The sequence below is a fragment of the Harpia harpyja genome, chromosome 10 (genome assembly GCF_026419915.1).
Source record: "Harpia harpyja isolate bHarHar1 chromosome 10, bHarHar1 primary haplotype, whole genome shotgun sequence".
NCBI classification, from domain to species: Eukaryota; Metazoa; Chordata; class Aves; order Accipitriformes; family Accipitridae; genus Harpia; species Harpia harpyja.
The window spans coordinates 3,485,474-3,507,503 of NC_068949.1; the positions used below are offsets into that span (position 1 = coordinate 3,485,474).

The window sequence follows — 22,030 nt, forward strand, 5'->3', positions numbered from 1 at the left end:
ACTGGAAGTAGGTTATATGACTTGCTCTCTATTAGCTCTGCCAGCTATACTCGACTGTTAGCTGATTCCCACTCTGTAGCCCTAAGGGGACGAGCAAAGACTTGTACGTGTTACTAAGATCTTGGTGCAAACGTGCTGGAGGGAATCTGAGTTGGGAAGAAGTAATTTTTCTTCCAAACTTCCCTTTTTGTTTCATTTAACAGACAGTAAAGTTAGCGAAGGGGGAATAGTGATCTGTAAAATTTTCAATTCATGATCACTATAGGTTTCATGGGGTTTCTTAACCAACAGCCTAGAAATTATACCGCTCCAGTCCTGAACTTAGAGAGTGCCCCCAAGAGGAAAAACACAGTTTATGGTTCTTTTTGCTGCCCACATTGTGCTAGGCAGGTGCACTGCTGTGCAAAACATGGCAGTAAATGACATGGAGCAGCAGCCCATAGTCTGGAGCTGCCTCATAATGGCAGTCAATGACACATCACAAAGTTCTGGCATTTGAGGGAGCCCTTTCACCTTAGCAAGTACAAAAAACATGCCAAAGGATCTTCTTAATTGCCAAGCAAAGACATCTTGAGTAACAAGTGTCATCTGGGAAAACTCAGTGACATGGCAGGGAAGACAGGTTAGATTCTTAAAAAAAAAATAAAGTCAGTCCAAGTGGATTTTGGATTCAAACAGGTTTAGAAAAAGTTTCTTTATCCAAGTATCTTACAGAAGCCTAGGGGTGATCACGCACTAACAGCACTTATCTTCATTACATACTTTGAGATACAGTGCAGCCATTTAGCAAGTCACTTACCAGCACAGTCCTGCACTTAGGACTTCACTGTCATAAGAGAAGTAATTTAAATCTCTACAGTTACCTTGCAAAAAATCTCATCATTCCTAAGATTCAAGATATGTGTAGTTCACCCACTGATCTCAGAATAGTGATTTATTTCATATTTGTTCTTTTGTGCAGTGATTAGAAAAGTTTTTTATTGTTAATATCTGATTTATCTGAACTTCCAAATGTAACAGTCAGCAGATTTATTACAGCTCACAGAATAGAGTAGGAAGCAGAACACAGATTAATGTTAATGTTTCAAAAGGCCTTTTGAAAAGCTATTATTACTGCTGTGTTGCAGTCAATGCTTTTTTTATTGCATTATTACATCTATGTTGTTACAACACTTTCTGTGTTTCATCATACATTTTCAAACTTACATTTCCAAGGCTGGGCCTTGGACGAGGGGAGATCTTTAGATCTTTCAATCGAGATGATACAAGTTGAGGGCCCAGGGTCTCAGCTACCATCAAGCAGTCCAGCTGATTTGATCACGGTGTAATGATGCTGATAAAGGATCTGGCCCAACAGCATAATGTTTGAAGAGCTGTATGTCATAAGATACATGCAGTTTAGTATTGGCCTCATTCATCGCTGGTGAAGGAATGCCTAAGCCTAGTGAATGCAGCGGGACTTTGGGCAGGTTTGCACATTGCATCCTCGTTTCCAACTACAGCACAGTCCCATAATGTATCACTCAAAGTGCTCTGCTGAAAACATGCCAGTATAAAGACATGATAGTTTGTCACTGCAAGAGAATGGGTATTTTTTTCAACTGTGTGCTTCTAATTAATCCAACAGCATTTTCAAATAATTTAAGCAAGTGTTATCTTACAGATTTAGAAAAAAGCAAAACATTAACATATAATTATTAAATAAATGGGGGAAAAGATGAAAATAATCAGAAATTCAAGATAGGAACACAAAAAGTGGCAGAATATTAGACTATTTCTCTGCCTCTAAATTCACTCATGACTTGAACAGGATGGATTCTCTTCTTTGCAGAACCTTTTCTGACAGCTGCATAGATTTCTTCTGGCTTCTCTCTTTTAATTAGGGGCTTCTTCTCTGGAGCCTTCATTCTCCACATCACAACAGGATGTCGTGGGCCAGTAGGACTCTGAATCTTGATAATCTTTGTGGATGCAATATAGGACATCTTCACTGTCTGCACCACAGCATTCATTAAATTTTTGGCAGCCTGAATTAGTGAAGTGACGCTATCCAACTGTAGTAAGAAACAGAAACATTAGCCTAGGAAGCTGGTCTGCTTTTAATCACAATATGCTCAGGAATAAACAACGGTTAAAAAGTAAGAAAGACTACCATACCAAACCCTTATTTCTTTGTTTTCCTCTTGGTGTGTTTGATCATTGTATTCATGTTCCACTGCTCAGACTTAAAGTGATACACAGAAATTTGTGCTGGTGGACTATAAATGCTTAGGTAGATAACGTTTGTTGTTTTCTTTTTTTAAAATGTGAATTCATTATGCTTGTCTGCAGCGTCTCATTGCAATTACTACTCATGGGTAATGAAACCAACTCAAAGAAGAGCTATGAAAATGTGACCTGTTACTTCCTTGGTATCAGCACTAGGCAAAGTCTCCAGCTGCTCCTGTCGCATTCCAGGCTCCCACACCTGCTTCTGAGCAATGCTGGGATACTGTGAAGTAGCTGGCTTCGTCAGAGCTGCTGAACCTAGTCTCAGTGGCTAAGATTTTTAAGGGTAATTGAGTGGGATAGCACACAGAAATTGCAGTGACTGTGTGGCCTCTCAAACTGCTTAAGGAGTGCCAACCAAAGGCAGACTGCATAACAAACTAATCCCTATCACCTACTACCATCTTCAACAGCATACTACATAGGCATACAAGCGTTAAAGCAAAGGCATTTTTCCATCAATACGCATGGAAATAGGAAATAGTGCATTTAATTCTAACTGAAAATCTGCTAACTGGAACAAAAATGACAGCTTTAACAAGGGAGTTGGCTCTGCAGTGCAATACAAGCAAACTCACTGATTGCACTGCTCCCTTCATACCTTGGAGGCCTGCGGGCTGCACAGTGTCTGTGGGCTGAAAGCAGAGAGCGCTGGGGACGCTTCACTGGCTTAGTCACCTCCTCAGCCCCAAGGACTTCGGCAGCCTAGCTAGAGGCTAGTTGCACTGTGCAAATGGCAAAAATGATCCTATGATGTGTATTGAGTAGAGGCATTTTATTCTGTGTTAACCCTCCCCAGTGAATCTTAATCTCAAACTGTAGGCACCAATGTGGTCCAATGATGTGCTCCAGAAAGAGATTTCAAGCAGACTGTTTGCAGAACAGAGTTACTGCTCTGATGGGGAGAGCTATGATCTCAGAGGCTGTGGCTTGACAAAAGCAAGAACAAGTGCAAGTATTTGACAGGAGGCCAACACTGGCAAAAGAAGTAAGTGATGCCTGTAATTGGCCATCAGTATTACTTCAGCCCTTGGAAATGAGTAAAAGCATTTTTCTTTTTCTTCATTTCTCGTGTTCTCAAAACACAGACTGATAAGGCTCGGGCTCATCCTTTCAGAAGTAATAGGGACAACACACAAAAGGGGAGGACCTGCTGGCGGGGGGGGGGGGGGGGGTGTCCTTCCATGTCTTGTGGTCTTAAAATCCAAGAGCAGAGAATTGCTCTGTGTACGTTTGCTACAGCTGTGGGTAATGTTAGGCATTGTATGCCACCCCAGGCACTTCAGAAGGTATCACCACACATCCAGTGCAGTCAAACAGGAAAAAATTATACCATTTTAGGTGAAATGTTTGTTTATGATTTTATGTTTGGTCATATGGGAAACTTTTCTGTTGACAGGGTCAGTTAACAGCTGAGTGATGCCATATTTCATTTTGACCACACTGCTTTTTGTTACCATTAGATTTCTTTTGGATTTATTTGCTTGAAATAAAGGCTGCCTTCAGGTATTATTATTCAGAGTAACTTCAGGGATCTTTGCTGTGGTCATAGTGCACCAAAGAACTGCTAGGGACAAATACTGGGCATAAATCACCTCAGTGACCTAAATGAGTAGCTTTTTATCTTGAGAGATGACACCACACTCCTATTTAATTACAAGGCTGACAATTTCAATTTGGAAAGGAATCTCCAGTCTGAATACCTTCAAGAAAGCCCTATTTTACATATTTATTATTTAAATATTATTTAGTATTTAATACTTACAGTTACTATTTATTTAAAATATTTTTTTGTTAAAAGTATTATTTAAATAAATAAATTCTACCTGAGCTGCCTGCTGCCTTATGACGTCCTCCCCCAACAGGGAAGAGGAGTGTTAAAAGCCGAATTTACATCAGTGTGCCAGGATGAGAATAATATTGCTTTTAGGACAATATATAAACTTCAAATGCAAGACAGTCTACTTTCTAGAGAGTATGTGTGTGCGTGTGCGTGCACACACTTCCATGCTCCAAGCACATTGTTCAGCAATATTTGTCACTTGCATATATGTCAACACTAGGAAAGCCCACTATGGTTTGGATGTAAAAATAGTAGAATTACTCCATATAACTGGAGAGACTACATTTCAACTTCTAAACATCCTCTTTGTTGAAACACTTGTCTTCTGTAAAAGCAATGAAGTCAGTTCTCTAAAAGGGCCATCGGTTTTAGTGGGAGAATGATCTTGCACTTTGTCATCCAGCCTAACTGCACAGTCTTTTGCAACATGCAGATTTGCAAACTGAGTCATTAGGAAAGGTTCAAGGTCTTCTCCCCTTTGCCAGGTCAAATGAAGATCAGGTGAGGAGTGTTACTGTCTGTCTGCAAGTTGATTTTGCACATTTGATACACATACACACAAATGCAAATCAGGCAGTAATAAAAATGCAGCCAGTGGGCTGGATTTAGTTGCAATTTGGAAATGCCTCTGAACTGGCAGAAAAACCCTCCGGTTAATATCACGTCTACTGCTTCTCTCCAGAAGTGCCAAAAACCCCTTACTAATTCTACCCCCCTCGCTCCGCCCCCAAGTTAAAATACTTAGAGGCCTGGTTGAATGCACACATATGTGTGATAGCAAACTGAAATTATCTCTACACTCCAAGAAAAAGTGTAAAAATTTCCCTCTAAAAGTAAAGGCCTCTAAAGTTCATTCCTTGCTGCAGCAAGGAATTTGGGCCTGTGATTTATAAACTGAACTTTAGGGCAGCAGACTGCCGAGGCACTCTGCTAGGTTAAGCAGTACAACATAGTTTTTGTGATACAATTTGACATGAAATTCAAAGCATGTGGTGACCTCCAGGCCTAAAGCTTATTTCCAATGCTGCTTTTAAACCAAACATTTTATAAACTTCCAGGCTATCAGTAAGGTGTTCTGCTCAGAGGCCTTGTCATTACACTCCTGATACGTCGTCAGTCCCAGCATATCCCTTTTCCTAGGAAGGCCAACTAGTGTTGTAGCATTAGCTCACTGGCAAATGAACTGACATCCTGTCCAAATTTCAAACTGCTGAATACTCAGCGTCACAATATATATTACTTGGTTAGAAGGACTGAGGAGAGAAAGATAAAAGTTTCCCATGACCTGTTTTCTTTCATGCTAACAAGAGGATTAATTATACACAGACACACATACACACACAAAATTTTAATTATCTGTTGTTTTCTGGAACAGCTGACATCACCATGATCCTGACAGCTTCTTAAGAGCTTTGAATAATCTTCACACGTACACACACCCTCCTCAACGGTCAATATTGGTGGCATCATACACACTCACTTTTCTAGCATTGGCTGTGTAGTAATACCATTATGAAGCTGCTGTGTGCCAGAGGGGGTAAAAGAGAAGATAGTTTTGGTTCTATGGCAGGTGTATGGGCTAAGGGGCAGGGTTTTTTTTCCCTGAAGTTTCTTGGTGACTTCAGTGTCTGTAATCCTTCCACTTTTTTAAAGTTGCCTGGAGTTAGAGCCACACTAGGAGGATGGCAGGCTGGGCAGCAAGCTGGGCTGGGATGTCAGTGGCAGGTCTAGTGACTGCTGCTCCAGGAGTGGGGAGAAAAAAAAAAAAAAAAATCTGTTCACATGGAAGGAAAAAAGCTTCTAGAAGAAATTGGTACCAGCATCCAGGCAGGATAAAGGTTGTCCAAAACCTCATCTAGTTTTTATTGTGACTCTAGTTTATACTGTGAAATACGGATAATGAAGTGGAATCCTTTTAGGAGACCATTATAACTTGCCTTTCCTCTCCTGGGAAATGTAACGGTTAGTTATCACCTCATTCTGGCATCTGTAGCTCCTTTCACAAAACGGCTGTGGCTGTGGAACAGTCCACAGCTCCTTCACCACACCACTGTGATCAAGAAAACTGTGTTTTTATTTCTTAAACTATAATCATATATATCTACTATAAACAAATAATAAAATAAACTTCATGGGTCTCTAATTTTGATGAGATGGTTTGCAATTACAAACCAGTATGTGGCTTGTTAGCCTCATAGTTTGACATGCAATCTGGGGAGGGGACACCTATCAACTCTGGCGTTTTAAATGCTAAAAATCTGAAGACTGAATTATAAACCCAATTGTACACCTGTACCAAACTGAAGTGGCTGAATACCACTGCCCCCTTGCCATGCCAGAGGAACTGAACCTCTGCCGTATTATTTAAGCTCTACAAAAGATGCCCTGAGATACAAATGACAGGCTTGCAGAAAGATACCTAAAAAAAAAATATATAAAAAAGAGCTGGCTGTGTGCCTCCCTGCTGAAAAGCAGATGATCTGTCTACTACTAAGGCTCTTTAAATTAGGGGTTTTGCTGCAGGTACCATAGTGGTGGTGGTGGGGGGCGGTGGTGGTGGGGGGTGGTGTATGTCAGGACAGGCAGCAATCACCATTAGTTTTACTTTGCTCTTGGCATCTCTGCATAGGCAATGAAATACAGGGAGACTTAATGCTGCCCTTTAGGCTACTCGTGTTATTTGCTGTGCCTTAGTGTTCACGTTCCCCCTCAGTTTTCTGGGTGCATCTCACACTAGTCTTACTTCTATACAGAAAATGTGGTTATTGGGGGGGGGGGGGGGGGGGGTGTATTTCTTAACTGCATTCAAAATTTTGGAGAAGCTTTTAGAAGATGTTTTTGGACATCTTACAGATAGTAAGAATCAGGCCATACATTTAATCTTTTGTCTCCAGAGAGCAGCTCTTTTTATACTTCGATGCCAGTAACAGTACAGAGTTTGGTGTAAATCTATTGTTCTTCTATAAATCTAATGTACTCAAGGACTGCTTCACTTGGATGCTTTTATCTCAGATATTCAGCAGGCTCTTCAAGGTTTTATATCTAGGAAAACTGATGAAATGAAACTTGGCATAAATGAAAGATTGGTAAAATATTCATTGAGCATTTAAGTTCATTTCATTTAGAGAGATGTAGCTGCAAACTCTTCAGTGTGTAGCAAGTGGTACATAAAGATTCACTAGCAAAACAAACCAACTAACCAACCCCAAACTAAAAGCTGTTTATTTTTGCTTGACTCCTACTTTTCCTCTTTTGGCACTTTCCATGGAGACACAACGTTCCAGGCTCCACATTTCACAGGTCTGACTGCATCAGTGAAGACAGTAATTCATTAAAGGATTTAGGAAAAGCATCCCTTGCCATACCTTTCCTCGTTTAAATAGGTCATCTGTCCTATGAGCATTAGTACATTGTTGCCATTGCAAAAGGAATACAGAATGATTCTGTAACCACTCTAACTTCACATTGTGCTGAAACACAGAAGATAGAGACCTGAAGACAGTAATTAAAAAACAATCACCCAAATCCCTCCTCCACCAAAACCCAGACTGGCAGCACTTATGCTCAAATCGACACTCTCATCTCCAGCGCTTCCATTCCTGTTCTGTAATGAGTCCTGTGTGCAAGTAAGCAATCTCTCCATTGAATAACAAAGCTGAAGGGAGTTCGGAAAAAACTGAATTTTGAAACTTCATTTTCAATTTGTTTACATGCATTGTGTTTTTCACATTTTTGTAAAATAACTTCATGTCTTGGCAGTAGTAGCAATCCATTACTATAAGGAGTTTAACAATGTAATAACTGATATGGTCTTTTATTTTTGCCTACTATTTAGAATGATTAAGAGAATTCTAAGTTAGAATTTGAAGAAACTCTTTCTCTGTCAAAGTATTTTCTGTTCAGTGTACTAGGAATGCTTGCCTTGTCATGTGTCAGTACGAGTTGTTTCTGTAGCAGTTAATCAAATACAGAATTTCCTTATTCTCAAAGCACGTGAAGTCAGTCTCCCACTCACATTCTTTGCATAGATCTGCAGACGCTGTCTGTCTGACATTAAGAAGTAGCAGACAACTGCCCTCTGGAATAAAGCTGTACAAGAGACTGCGCAAAACAATACTCACAAAACACTTCTTGATACATAACGTGCCAGTCTGCTAGAACCCCAGTTGTGATACTCTTGATTGGTCTGCTGTGAGCATAGATTTTTTTGCAGGGAACTGCTGTTTTACTGTTTGAGCACAGATTTATCAATTGGCTGTTTACAATCTCCCAAGTCCTATTTACAGTTCAACCAGACTTTCATACAGATGAAAACTAAGAACTGAGTATCAAACACACAGTTCTTTAATCAGTGTTTGAAGTCTGAACTTAAAATTCTTTTGGAAACAAGGTCAGGTATTAAAAATTTATCTCAATTGAACCGCTAGGTTTACATACATTCCTAGAAGCAAATTTTCTTTGTTACGGTATACCAAAAGACTAAGACTGAATTTTTATTTCTTTGACAACTACTTCTGAAAATAAGATGAATTCCACATTTCTATGAAGAGTAGTGAGCTTCTAAGTAGTGCTGCATTTAAGGTAAGGAATACTTAATCACATTGTGCTTTTCATTTTTTTCCCCACTTTTTTTACTATGTGTAACAATTTGCTGTTGTGAATTATTTTAGGGTTCTTTCACTAAGGTTGCTATATAAAATAAAGTGATTTAATCCCTTAAGATTAGAAGTAGCAGAACAATCCAAACAGGTAAATTCTTAAGAGTGAAATCCTGACTGTTGAAGACATTGGAGTTTTCCTTGGCCTGGGCCAGGATTTTATCACTAGTTACTTGCCTTGTTTTCTGAGCCAAGGATGATGTTTACATTTCTGCAGTTTCTTCTCCACCAACAATTTCATTTTAATGAAAATGGAGATCCTAGTGTAACAGTGAGACCAGAAGATGGGTGTTCAAGAAAGCACAGGAAAATGTTCAAGAGTTGGAAGCACTTCATTAACTACCATGTTTCTTCATATAATTGCCAGATGATCCATAAAACCTGTCATGGATTCGATCCCAGTACAGGTTATATATAAAATAAGCCAAAGGGAGACGTGCCATTGCGATTCTTTTTTCCCATTACTGGAAACTGTTCCCTCAGCATTTTGCTCACCTCTGCTTTGCCATGCTCTCCTCCTTGTGGGATATCGGAGAGATTTCATCCCAATTTGTGGAACTGGCCTCAGGAAATCTGCTTCACCATTTGGGCAAGTAATCTGGGGGTGTTTCTTTTCATTGAGCTGAGTTTTCCTAAAAATGTGGCTATTCTGTTGGTTATCTATCTCTGCCTGTCTATCTAGTAATTACATTATACACCTCAAGGGTATGTGGGGTTTGTTCTGCATTTTACCTATTTTTCAGGTGGGGAAATTGAATCTAATGAACTAAATATCTAGCCATTACCAGGATCTGCCTCAGGCTGTATAGGATTCAAAGACCTGAAATTAAGTCCTATAATTAGACCAGGCCCTGTGTCCAAGTGAAATGATAAACAACTTACATAAGTACTGTAAAACCGTTTCCCTGAAACACCATAATGGAACATATGCTTAGACAGGCGGTTAGCTCAGTCCCTCCCAAGTACTGCTGCTTTCACTTGCAGGAAGGTTTTAAGAAAGGAAACTATTTTATAAAAAACAGGTCCTTGAGAAAAAGAGAATGATGGTTTAATACAAATCCTTTCCTTGCTGTTCCATCAGCTGCTTTAGTTTGTGAAGAAACAGAGTGCTCGTTGCAATAATCTTTTACATGCGCTGAGGCTAAGAACTATAAAATACATCCTGATTTTACTAATTAGCAAAGTAATTATTATTAGGAAAAGGTAAGTGTCTTGTAGTGTACATTACCAGTAATACTTCTTGCTGCTTTAAATTAGTTTTTCGTGGTAGATGCAGTTTAGAAAGCAATAGCAACAGAGCTGTCTGTAAGTAATTAACAGGAAGAAACATCCTTTGCTTTGCTTCCAAAGGGCAGGAGTTCTATATACACACACCTACTGGCATACACTAGACAAGAGCAGTGAAAGATGTAGCGTTATTGCATTAAAAAAACAAACAACAGTGAAACATCTCTGTCAACTCTCAGTAAAAGAAAATTTTAAAATAATATACCAGCTCTTAGGGGTTAACATCAACTTTTAGAAAATAAGTGGTTTAGTATTTTCAGAATCAAATACCAATATAAGAAGTCACTTTATGCATAGTATAAGGCCCTACAAGTAGCCTTCCAACATTAGTTCAAACAAACGGAACTACAAGTTCCCAATGACATGAAGAAATACCAGCAAGTGAAACAAACTGTCTGAACAAGGAGCAGTAGCTGTGCCTGTGGCACATGCAGGCATCAGCTTTGTCAGAACAGCAGCTGTGGACTGAAAGCAAGGCAAAAGAGAAATTTTTTCACTGAAGGTCGCACAGCAGTAAAAGCAGGACAGCGGTACCGAAGTCAGTGGAACAAACTGTCTACCTATAATAAATCAAGTGGGCTGTGACAGTGGCCAATATTTCAATATGATTGCCAACTTGCTGCTTAGCGCTTTGTTCCCATTCTTCAGTCCTACAGGAGCTGCAGCTAGGAAGCCATTCTGCCCATCTTCCCTTCTCTTTTAGGAGGAAAAAGCAAACCCAAACAGAAATCCTAAAAGGAACTGAAATGCACTGCTCCCCATCTCCTCCCCTGCCACAGCAGCAGCTCTTAGAGTTCAGCAAAATGCCAGCTCTTGCTGTGTGGCACCTCTCTAGCAGTAACTGAAAACCTCCAACTGCAACAAAGGTGTTGAGCAGCTTGCCGGCTGCCACAGTACTTGCATGCTGGCTGAGACACGATTTTCCTGGGGTATGGTCATCCAAGGATTGGGACTGTGTCAGCCAAAAGCCTGGTGGCAGCTACAGATACCCTACCTTGTATTCTTCTACATGCTAGCTTACAGCTTTGACTCCATGTGTTTTTACCTGCAGTATAGCCTTCACAGCTGAAACACAGTCTTAGCAATACTGTGCAGGCAACTTTTGATTTAACTGGCGTGGGAAATCATCGGTAACTCGGTAAGTGCAACAGACGTTTAAATCCAGCCTTGAAGCATGAAGTTAGAAGTAGTAAAGCACCAACATTTGGCACAAAAGTGGACTTATGTCACTGTTTAAGTCTGGTTCTTGAGATACCAACAGGAAGAATCAAAGATAAATCAAATGAGGCATTTGCAGGAAAAATAGAGTGAAACAGCCTCCAATGCACAGGTAAGGCTGGCTAACCTGGGAGATCTTTTCTATGCTTTTTATCAAATTCTGAGAACTCTCTCTTACAGATTTCTGTTTCTTTCTTAAGGCCAAAAAGCTTTGTCTCCCTTGCCAATATGAAATGAAATACAAGAAGATAATGACTACAAATAGCACAAAACAGAATTGCCTGGCAGAAGTCAGAGAGCACGATGCTTGCATATAGGATATGTTAATTTTCTGCCCTGTGATACGAATTCTCTTTATTTAAAGCCACTGCTGGGGAAAAAAGCAAGCTGGCAATGTGCAAGCCTATCATTGTGCAGTACTTGTAAATGAATTATCAGATTATCTACACAAATGAATGCAATTACTGTCAATCTGCATACTGCAAATGTTACCCCATTATATTGTGCCTGAAGAGGCACAAATTTATTGTCCATTTCCTGTTTAATCACACCTAGTGAAGACTTACTGAATCCTCACCATTTTTACTTGTGCAGCTTACGAACTGGCAATGCTAGCTGCATTATTTAAAAATTTAAGTATTTTATGGGAGCATGAAAGACTAAATACTCATCAAGGAAATTTTTCATGAATTAAAAAAAACAAACCCACAGTGAATGAAGAATTAGAAGCCAATGAGTCACACCTCTCCCTCTCTTTTTCTGTTCATGACCCTTTACAACCACTATAACTGGGGCTCTGAGCATTGCTGCGCCACTGGCTGGAGTGAAGGTACTGGAGCTCAGGAAGGGCAGTGAGAAAGGCAGGTGTTCACCTAACTGCAGTAAGAGACTACAAGATTATATGGCCTGAAGTCAAAAAGCCACTAATTGAGGAGAGCAGGTAGGAGGACCATCAGCTGGATACTCCCGGAAGCATGCCAACTGCCCCAGGCAAAATGGCCTATTTAACCTACACTAATGGTATGGCAGGGGTATTGAGGAAGAAACATTCCAGGGGAGGCTGTTAGAGGAGTGTTAGAGGGAAGACAAGGTCAAGGGCACAGGGGCCACAGATGAAAAACAACTGAAGAAGATAATGTCATATAGAGAATGGATGACTATGAGCTGTGTTTGCGGATTACAACAGACTTTTTCATATGCATAATGCTCTTTGTTGTCATGGGAGTAAGTAAGTCCTGAACTGAACTATACTGGCAGTCACCAGCACCTCCTTAGGTACAGTGCTTCTGTAGATGAGAATCCGTTTTCCTGTCAACAGAGATACAGGTGCTCTTACACCATGGCATTGCTGACCACTGTTACATAGTAGTATACAAGGTTAATCTGTAATGCCATTTTATGTCTACTTTACTTTCTCCTCCATAGCTTCATCCAGAAGAGGATACTGGTAAGACAGATGTTGTGACTTAGCTCTATTTCAAGAAGACCATTCTTTCTTTTACAGATCTACGAATACATGATAGAATAAGACTACATCCTCTGCTCTTTATCCCTCTATTCTTTCCTCTGACTTGGTCTTTAGGCTTCAATAGAGGATTTTTTTCATGAACCGCTACTCTTCTTATGAGGAGAAAAAATTTTAAAATTCCTTAAGGCCAATTTACATCTGAGATCCTTGTGCACAGTTCTTATTGTTAGAGAAAGGGAAGTGTGGGGTGGATGTAAGTGCCATCTTATATCTGTACAACAGTGCTTTTTATGTGTGGATTTATGGTCTGTCACCAGCTTTTGCTCCATCATTCTCACTTTCTACAGCAAAGTTGACTTGCCAGTGTGGAAGTTGATACTAGCCATCTGAATGTGGAAATCTGTAATTTCTCACAGGAGAGGGGCTTTCCTCCTCAGCTCTTCTGTTTGCATACACCTATAACAGCTCATGAGGGAGACAGGGAGCTGCAAGGAGCAGACAGCTGAGGGATAACCACGAATCAGGTAGTTCAATCTTGAGCAGACATGTATGTACATGGGTACAGAAGAGAGAAATCACAGCGAAACAGTGAAAGCAAAAAATGGAGCAACCTGCAAGTACAATTATTTCCTTTCTAATTATGCCCTTTCTAATACACTTTTTCCTGTTGCAGATCTTCACAATCCAGAGGATGGATACAGTTTCAGATACTCTGAGAGTCATGGGGTTTCTTACTTAATACATAATGAAAACTTTACTATCTGCATGGGCATGTGCTCTTTTTTTCTTAATCATGCCTGATGTCTCTTTTTCTGGTTCTCATTCTTTATTAGCATAAACAGATAAATGAGAGAAGATCAGGACTGGGGAGAATATAGTCCTGTTCCAGCTACAGTTCTGACTCCTTGAAAAAAGAACTTTGCTATTGATTTCATGTGAACAAAATCTGAAGATTTAGCAGTGTTGCATAAACCATAAAAAAACCCTTTTGGCTAGAAGAGTGAAATTCAGCTGCCTGAGCAGATACTTGACAGATAATCAGGGCACAGATGTTCTGTCCACATATTTTCTATAGAGTTTTCTCCTTACTATGCTCCCAGATCTTGTGTATGTCTGCATGTGAGTGTGTGTGGCAGGGGAGATAACCTCTGTGCTCTCCTATGGAGAACTTTGTTTTGTCACTTTTTTCAAGGCCACTAACCTACATGACCAAATTCTTAAGCCCCCACATGGACTTTCAAAGCCAGAATTTGCTCCAGCTTTTAAAAAAGGCAACTCAATCATCAGCCATGTTGTATCAGTACTGAATTTCTCTCCCTCTCTGCTTATCACTTTATCCATACAAAGTATTTCTAATTCCCATATTCTCCTAAAATTGAAGCAAGTCAAACACAAATAGTTCATTTACATAGAGATTAGGACAAGCCTTATAGGAAAGCCATCACAGTATGCTGTAGTTGCATTTTCACATAACCACAATTTTAATTGAAAAGGGACAGTTGAGCACAGTCAATCATGAATGCCCTCCCCTTCCTAATAACAGACATTTAGACCAGTGAGATTTTTTTTTTTAATTTTATAAAAAATTTTTATAACCACCAATACCAAACAGGTATGTCTACACTGACTTTAAAGGCTTTGGTTGAGAGTGCAGATCTCTTGGAGCATTGGCTGGCAGTTTTTCTCTCTTTTATAGGCCTAACCGTATCACCCATATTTAAAAAAAAATACAGTCACTGTTGGAGCATTTTCCAAGATTGCTTTAACAGAGTAACAACCAGAATTTACAGTGTCTCACCTCGACTCCACAAACACTTCCAGAACTGTCCAGGACTCTAAGCATGTTCTTAATTTCCACTGACTCCAAGCTAAGCACCTGTTTAAGTGTGTTTATTGAACTGGGGCTGAGTTAAGCATTTATTTGAACAAGTAACTGCTTTCCTGAACTGGAGTATCTGGATGCACACAACATATGTCCTCATCCTCCTTCCTTGAAATAGGACTAAGATCTATAGTCATCTCTCTGGGATTATGAATGAAGTTGAGTTTGGGTTTTCATTTTTAGAATTAAAATTTTTGCACCAGGATTATATACTTCCCACTGTTGACATAGGGGTGGCACAATAAAATGGTAAAAACAATGTGAATATCATTACAGCAGGAGAAACAAAAGAGCAAGAACCAAACTAGGCTTCCAAAATTTCTTGCAGCAAGTCCACCAATCAGTTGCGGTCAGTAATGGAAACAGGACCAGGAAAATTACAGATTGTATGCATCAGGCGGTATGCAGATTTTTGCAGGTCAAGGATCCATGTGAATCCAAATTTGCCAAAGTAGTGGACAATGCAAATCAGATACACATTGTGATGTGCAAGAATCTGTATCTTTTAAATAGTTTTGTAAGCGAATCAGGTTTATCTATTTGTGTTGTGCATTTGTTCATTTGTCAATCCTCCAGTAACTTTTTAACTTACTAGTTAACTAATCTCAGATTTCAAAATTTCACAGAGCCACAAGAATGCCAAAGACAAATAATGAATCTCTACCAGATCACAAAATCAGAGACTGTATAGAGGAAAAAAGAGTCCCAAGCAAGAGGTCCCAGAGAGGAAAAGACAGAGACAGCCCAATTCTTGCTGGCTCTGAAGTGGGTGGCCAGCTGCTTGTGGCACAGCTGTAGTGGACTCTGGGGCAGGTTTATGGCAGATTCAGTGTTCGCTCTATCTATCTATCTATCTATCATGATCAGGGGAGCACATCAGAAGCACAGAAGTTGGGGTAAAAAGCACTAGTACTCTAAGAACGATGTAAACAGTTTATGTGCAGGTGAGTGGGAGAATGAAGTACTGAAACAAGGCCTCTAAGCACAGAGGGATATGTGGATTTCTGCTGTGTAGGACCATTGGGGGTAGGTTAAAGACAACATGGGGAGGTTGAGAGCAAGGATAGCAAAGGACAATCACAAAGGGCATGAAACAATGACTTTTGGCTTTATTAACCCACACTGCTCATGGAACTGCTTGTAAAAAGAAAGAACAAACAGAAAATGAAGGTAAAGTTGATTCATTTACAACCCAAGTGAAAAGAAGTATTTGCTTCAGAAAGTATACATTCAATTCAAAATCACTTACCTGTAGGTTCCAGAGATTTAAATATGGTCTCTGAATTATCATTTAAATAGCCAACAAAAATATCCTACAAAAATGTTTAAAATCTCACATCAGCAATAGAGGCTTCATTTCGCATTAGTTTATAAACCATATAAAATGTAGTAATAGTTTTAGTGATACATATATTCCTGACTATGTGAATGTGAAGTTATCATAAAGAGGAAAGTATGTAAATGGTAAGAATGTGGGGTGGGAAGCTTTTGTTACCTGTTTTTTGTACCATTTAGCAGATTTTATGTCTTGAAATCATAATCCCGTATGCTACAGGTAACAACACTAACAATCAAAGAAATCATGAAGGTGAAGGCATTATATGAATGCCCATGATCAGATTAGTGCTGAGGAGAAGTGCATAGAAGTTCCACAAAATCATAAACAACGGTATCTTTTCCATGGCTAATGATACTTAGCTGTAATCGAGCTAATGACTCTTAAATTAATGCAAAATGAAGAAATCTACTCAAGAATCAAGTCACCTTGCTCTTTAATTGTCTTTATTTCTGTAGAGATGTAGAATATCCTTCATCATTTCCTTCTGAACTGAAGTACATCTCTGGGGATTTCTTTTTGTGTACATACATGCATACTCCATATATGTTAAATAAATGACCCACTATCTTAAAATACGTTACAGTTCTTAAAACCAAATCACCCCAGAATAACAGGGAGGAATAATATATTTTGAGAATTTAAAATAAAAAAAAAAAACCAAACGCAAGTGATTGCTATTTCTTTTAAGCCACCAATCTTACACTTCAGTGTCTCAGAATCTCTGTGTTAAGTGAGTGTAAAAAACAGTGGGGAATAAAACAAGAGATTTGGGACTACACAGGAACACCTCGCAAGCACAGGAAAGCACAACTCAGATTTAAGACTTAATTTGATTAACGGAGTGATTTATACCATTTTTCTACTTACAGCAGACATGATGAGCTCTCCACCTAGATTCTGAATTTCTGCTTTAACTTGACTGCAGATTTTGAGCTGATGGGAGTACAGCTTGATCTGTTCTAGGTAAGCCAACAAATCCTGTTTGCATGATTGGTCTGGACACTGAAGATTAAGAAAAGAACAGTTAATAATGCATTTCAGCAATTGCAGATTCAAAATTTTGTCTCGGACATCAGGTTAATACTTCACTGAGGAGTATTCAAATTGTATGCGAGTGTAGCCTTGCTTTTCACTACAGCTATATCAGGTTGCACAGTTCATTCCTCTTGTGAAGCTTTTTAACAAAATAATTGGAGGAGCTCAGAATAATCCTAAACTTCCTCATATTCACTTTTTATTTAACACTGCTGTCCTTGCCTTAGCAGTATTTGTAAAAAAATTCTTTAATGTATGGAATAATTACTTTCCCTTCTATTCCTAAGAGGTTACGATTTCTTTTTAAGCAGATACCTACATTAACAGTGATACCTATATGGGCAAATACAAGCATAAATGCAGAGCAATCTTAAAGTTTATATGAAATTATTCTTTATCTTATAATATGATCTATATTTTTTTGTGTTCCATTCAGAGTTTATTCAACTTGATCAGCAGATCTTCTGTATCAGTGGGAACAGGAAAATAAGAATGTCTTACAGAAAACTCACCGATTTCAATACTTTTAACAACACAGTTTTTTTATAAAAAATAGCATCCTTCTGCTCTCACTTCTGTGACCTCCCAAAATACTTGGAGTACTTGGAGGTGAAATGCCACTCTGTGAGTACCAGGCTAGACACCTAAGGCCTGGTATGCATTTGTTCTAAAGCTGCTTTTCATCGCTCTGGCAGAATAAAGGGATCTTGAGGTGAACGGTGAGTCCCTATTGTGCTACGACAGCTGTAAAAAGTCAGCATGATAAGTAAGAAATAGATCCCTACAGTTTTTCAGACGTGTTTTTAGCCTGTGTGCTGTACTTACATTATAATATGGTCACTTTAAAGAAAAGATACATTCCCACCAACTGCAGTCGCAGCAGTCATCTCTGATTTTGTATAGTTATTTAAACTTTTGGTCTTATGGAATTGTGGTCAACAGATTTAAATCCAAAACCTGCCAGAAGTCAGAAAAAGCACAGATTCTACTTAACTCATGAAATGCTTTGCCTAAACTACTAGCTTTGCTGAAGAAACTTGATACTTGTTTAAAATAGGGGTGTGACAATTCTACTCTTCATGACTATGCAGTATGTTTGGTTAAGCAAACAAGTTCATGTTTTAGACTTAGGAAACAATGAGTAAGGAAGATTAACGTGAACAATTTTAAATTAATTTATATGAATTAAATGTCGGTCTTTACCTTGTGTTCTGCTAGATCCATTACTAAAATGTTTTCTGTACTTTGACATAGTTTAGAAGAAAGATAGAGGAGTTTCTTGACATCCTCTCTTTCTTATGTGTGACGTTTTCAAAGTGTTAGCGTATTATGGAAAACTATACTAAATACGTCTTTGTTTCTTGCTTATTCAACACTGCTTTAAGAACCGCACAAATCAGTATTTACATACTGGTATCTAACTGACTGTTTAGAAAACTGGAATACTCATTGTTTATTTAATTTTAATTAATAAAAAATTGTCCTTCCAGTCAAATACAATTAATTCCTTTAAACATCAGAACTAATTATACCAAGACAGGGCATATTTCCTGGAACAAGATGCTTGCTTCTCCATTTTTGCTTTTCTTAAATACACTGTGATTTACGTTTTTCCACCACTGGAAAAATTCAAGAGATGGGCAGATAGGGTGTCGATGTAGTGTCTCATCCACTTCAAATAGTGACAGTGCCAATTACAGAACTTCAGAGACAAGAATAATTTAACCTTATTATATAGTACTCTTTTACATATTGGCAGGCCAGTCACATTTACTATCTTCCTTATATACCATTTGAGAAGAAATGTGTAACATTTTAGGAATGCTAAAGATGATATGCATCAAAGACCGGGAAATTGCCACTCAAGAACAAGACCTTGAAGTTAAAACAGTTCTATGAAAACACTGGTTCAGTGCTCAGTAGCATTCAAAAAAAGCAAATGCTAGGCATTATTAGGAAAAGACTTCTGAAATGTGGTTATGCAACTGTACGACTCTCTGGTATACCCACAACTTTACTACCCAGTGTAGATAGATATGGTGCATCTCTCCCCTCCCTTGCCTACTATGAGGCACATAAGACAACAGGAAAAGGACAACAAAGATTTTTATGAAGACAGGTATTCTTTCCTCCAATAAAAACCCAAGAGGTCATTAAAAGTTACTAGCATGAGTTCAAACCAAAAGGAGATGGTTCTTAACACTGTGTTGTTAAGTTGCAGAAATCTTTGTTGCAGAATGGTTATACTAAAAGCTTACTTGGGTTAAAAAAGTTACTGGACAAATCAATGAAAAACATCAAGGACTATTTAATGTATCAATGTATCAAAAATATGTTTGGTTAAGTAAATTCTTGAATGGCTGCTGGAGGTTGGGAGACCATATTGTCAAGTATCATGAAACGCATGCCATCATCTCACCGAGTTCTGTATATATTCACTACTGTCAGCAACAGGATATTGGCCTAAATGAACCTATAGTCCAACTAAGTGTGCTCATTTTTATGTACTTTACCCATAAAATTTTCCAAGATGGTAGGATCAAGGCAGGGACCAACACAATGCAAAGAAGAGGCATTTACAGGGGCAGAGATAACACTCTAGACTACTTTAAGCAGGATGAAGTACTACAAAAAAATTAAAGCCTCATGCCTTATAGCATATCCCAATCAACCATGAACAGATGTTAGAAAGAAATGTACTCTGTAGAGAGGATATTCCATAAGGAATCCTCTACATACGGCTCAGAAGAATCTGGTGCAAGCAACACTTGCTCACTAGTGAAACCAAGCACTAGGCTGCAACAGAATCACAATAACTTCTGAGTTTAATCATCCCACAGGCAATTGATGGTTACCAGTTTAATGTCCCACATTCTTAACTAGAGATCCTGGCAAAGTATGAGAGGTTCTTTCCCATACATATTGAAGGTAGTGAGGTGTTAAGAGCCTTCCATTAAGAACAGGATCAGAACTGACTTGCATCCAAATGATGCAGTGGTGTTTTACCCAACAGAAGTAATATCCAGAAGCCTCCAGGTCATCTGATAGATTATGCAGTGATTAAAGACACAGTGAAACCAACATTCACAATCCAAGTGAAAAAGCCACTAGTACAGCAGTGGCACAAAAGACCAAGACAAACAATTCTGGAGGAAATTCTGACTGTAAACAATACTGTTCTTGCTTTATGTTGATTTCATCCCTTTGCTAACAAAGTCGGTAGCATTTCTCTAGAATCTGAATCTGTCTTCATGGTGAGTAATACTATGTATAATCACAAACAGATCCACTACTATAAATAGAAATGTATAATAATTTATTGCAACTAGTTATTAACTGTGAGCTTCTAGGTTAGATGATCCTGTAATTGGAAGATCTTTTCGGCACATCTGCTTGCATCATATTCACCAGCTAATCATTTTAAAGGATGCCTTTTTAGTTTTACTTTCAGGGAAACTTTTTTGAAGTACATGAAATCAGCTTCTAAGTCAGGAGACTACCTGGTTCTATAGCAAGACATGTTTCATACTGATCCCTACACTTCCAGAATTTGAAAGTAGTTAACTTTTTATTGCCTTGTATTGATCCTAACCGAGAAACCACTGTACATGGAGGAGTTAGTGACCCACGCAGCAGTTAACCTGAGTAGGGCCAGGCCTGGGCTGTGCTGTGGTGCACAAATCCCTTGTCTGCAGCATACACCTAGCTGATGTACGGCAGCAGAGGAGCTTGCGGGCAGCTCCCACTTGGTAGTGGTGATTGGGACACTGGCATATCCTTGCCTTTATCTAGGCAGAAAGGAGTTCTCATGTCAACATCCCGTTTGACAGTGGAAATGATTAATAGAGTTGTTTCGTTGTAAGAGAATCCCGTAATAGCTCGAATGACCAAAATGGGGGAATCTCTTCTACAGAGAGGGTCTGCCCAGCATGCTGTGGATGGCTCCAAGGCCCATTCGGTGCTACACCACCTGGGGTTCCCACCACTGAACGGGATGTAAGATTATCTACGCTATTCTTTCCTTACAGTGTTAGCTCTCACAAACAGCATTTTAAATGACATCTCAGAGAGTCTGAGTGCCTGTCTTACTGGGATCATAGCGGACCAGCATCTCCTGGTGCAAAACAACTGGAATACTGAGGAGGCTTTTAATAAAGATCTTAATCTACAGCACACAGCATTAAAACCAGGATGTAGTAACTGCCTTAATTATCTTATGGCTTTCAGGTCACAAATTTGACAATGAATTTGAAACAATCTTATTTTAAACTAAATTTATTATCAATGTACTTGTGATTAATTTGCCTAGTTTTATGTTGATGCGGTACTGTAATTATTTTCACAGTTGTTAACTCTGAGTCATCTTAAAAGTGCTGTATGGACTCAAATACAACTGAATTCTGCTAATTATACCATACTGTGTCTCTTTCCTTCAAATGCAGGAAGAGGGGTTTATAAAAATCTGAAATGAAGAACAGTGTATCAGAGAGGTGCTGCTGTGGCTGACAAGTTATAAAATACTGCTAATACAGTTTCAAGGTGGTTTGTTTTTTTTTTTTTCCTCCTAAAAGAAAAACTGTATGAATGATGTCATTCCACAGTTCTCAATTATGATTCTCTAAAATTACATGGAGTGTGAACCAAAATCATTCATTTGAAAATGTTTTATGAACAGGAAAAGGTCACAGAGATATGACAGTGATTCTTCATCCCACAGTGATTGTGTTTTTTGGGTTCTTGCTCAGGTCTGAAGCTAGATGGAGGAAATTGAGCGAGGTTTTGGCTTTTCTTTCTTGCATGTAGCTTTGAATACTGAAAATGCTATCATAGATTACTGTGGTCCTGTTAACTGCAAAGGCAGAGTAATATTGTTGAATCATGGGACAACTGTGAAGTGATGTGGCCTAATTAAAGGACAGTATCAGAAGTGGTAACAAATACTTACAGGATAGCCTAAGCTCAATAGCAAGTAGTGAAACAGTGTTAAGAAAAGTATGCGCAGGAAGAATGCAACGACTTGTATCTTGTAACA

General features: G+C 38.9%; 1 protein-coding gene and 1 long non-coding RNA gene across 6 annotated transcripts in view; one reads left to right on the top strand and one right to left on the bottom strand.

The window, feature by feature from the left end:
* Window positions 1–1,014: 1,014 nt before the first annotated feature.
* The window catches only part of CTNNA3 (catenin alpha 3), a 568,565-nt gene continuing 547,549 nt past the window's right edge, over window positions 1,015–22,030 (bottom strand). For all 3 annotated transcript variants that reach the window (XM_052799302.1, XM_052799303.1, XM_052799300.1), the window contains 2 exons: window positions 16,831–16,965; window positions 1,015–2,054 (listed from right to left, as the gene is read on the bottom strand). In XM_052799302.1, coding sequence (XP_052655262.1) covers window positions 1,767–2,054; window positions 16,831–16,965 — 423 coding nt within the window. In that variant the 3' untranslated portion in view covers window positions 1,015–1,766. The remainder of the gene's footprint in view (window positions 2,055–16,830; window positions 16,966–22,030) is intronic.
* Window positions 11,847–21,707, top strand: LOC128147090 (uncharacterized). Of its 3 annotated transcripts, XR_008236927.1 has the most exons (5): window positions 11,847–12,214; window positions 12,700–13,359; window positions 15,251–15,389; window positions 16,833–16,926; window positions 17,435–21,707. It is a non-coding gene; the product is annotated as an uncharacterized LOC128147090 (long non-coding RNA). The 3 variants fall into 3 exon arrangements; XR_008236928.1 differs by lacking the exon at window positions 15,251–15,389; XR_008236926.1 differs by lacking the exons at window positions 11,847–12,214; window positions 12,700–13,359 and having other exon boundaries at window positions 13,384–15,389.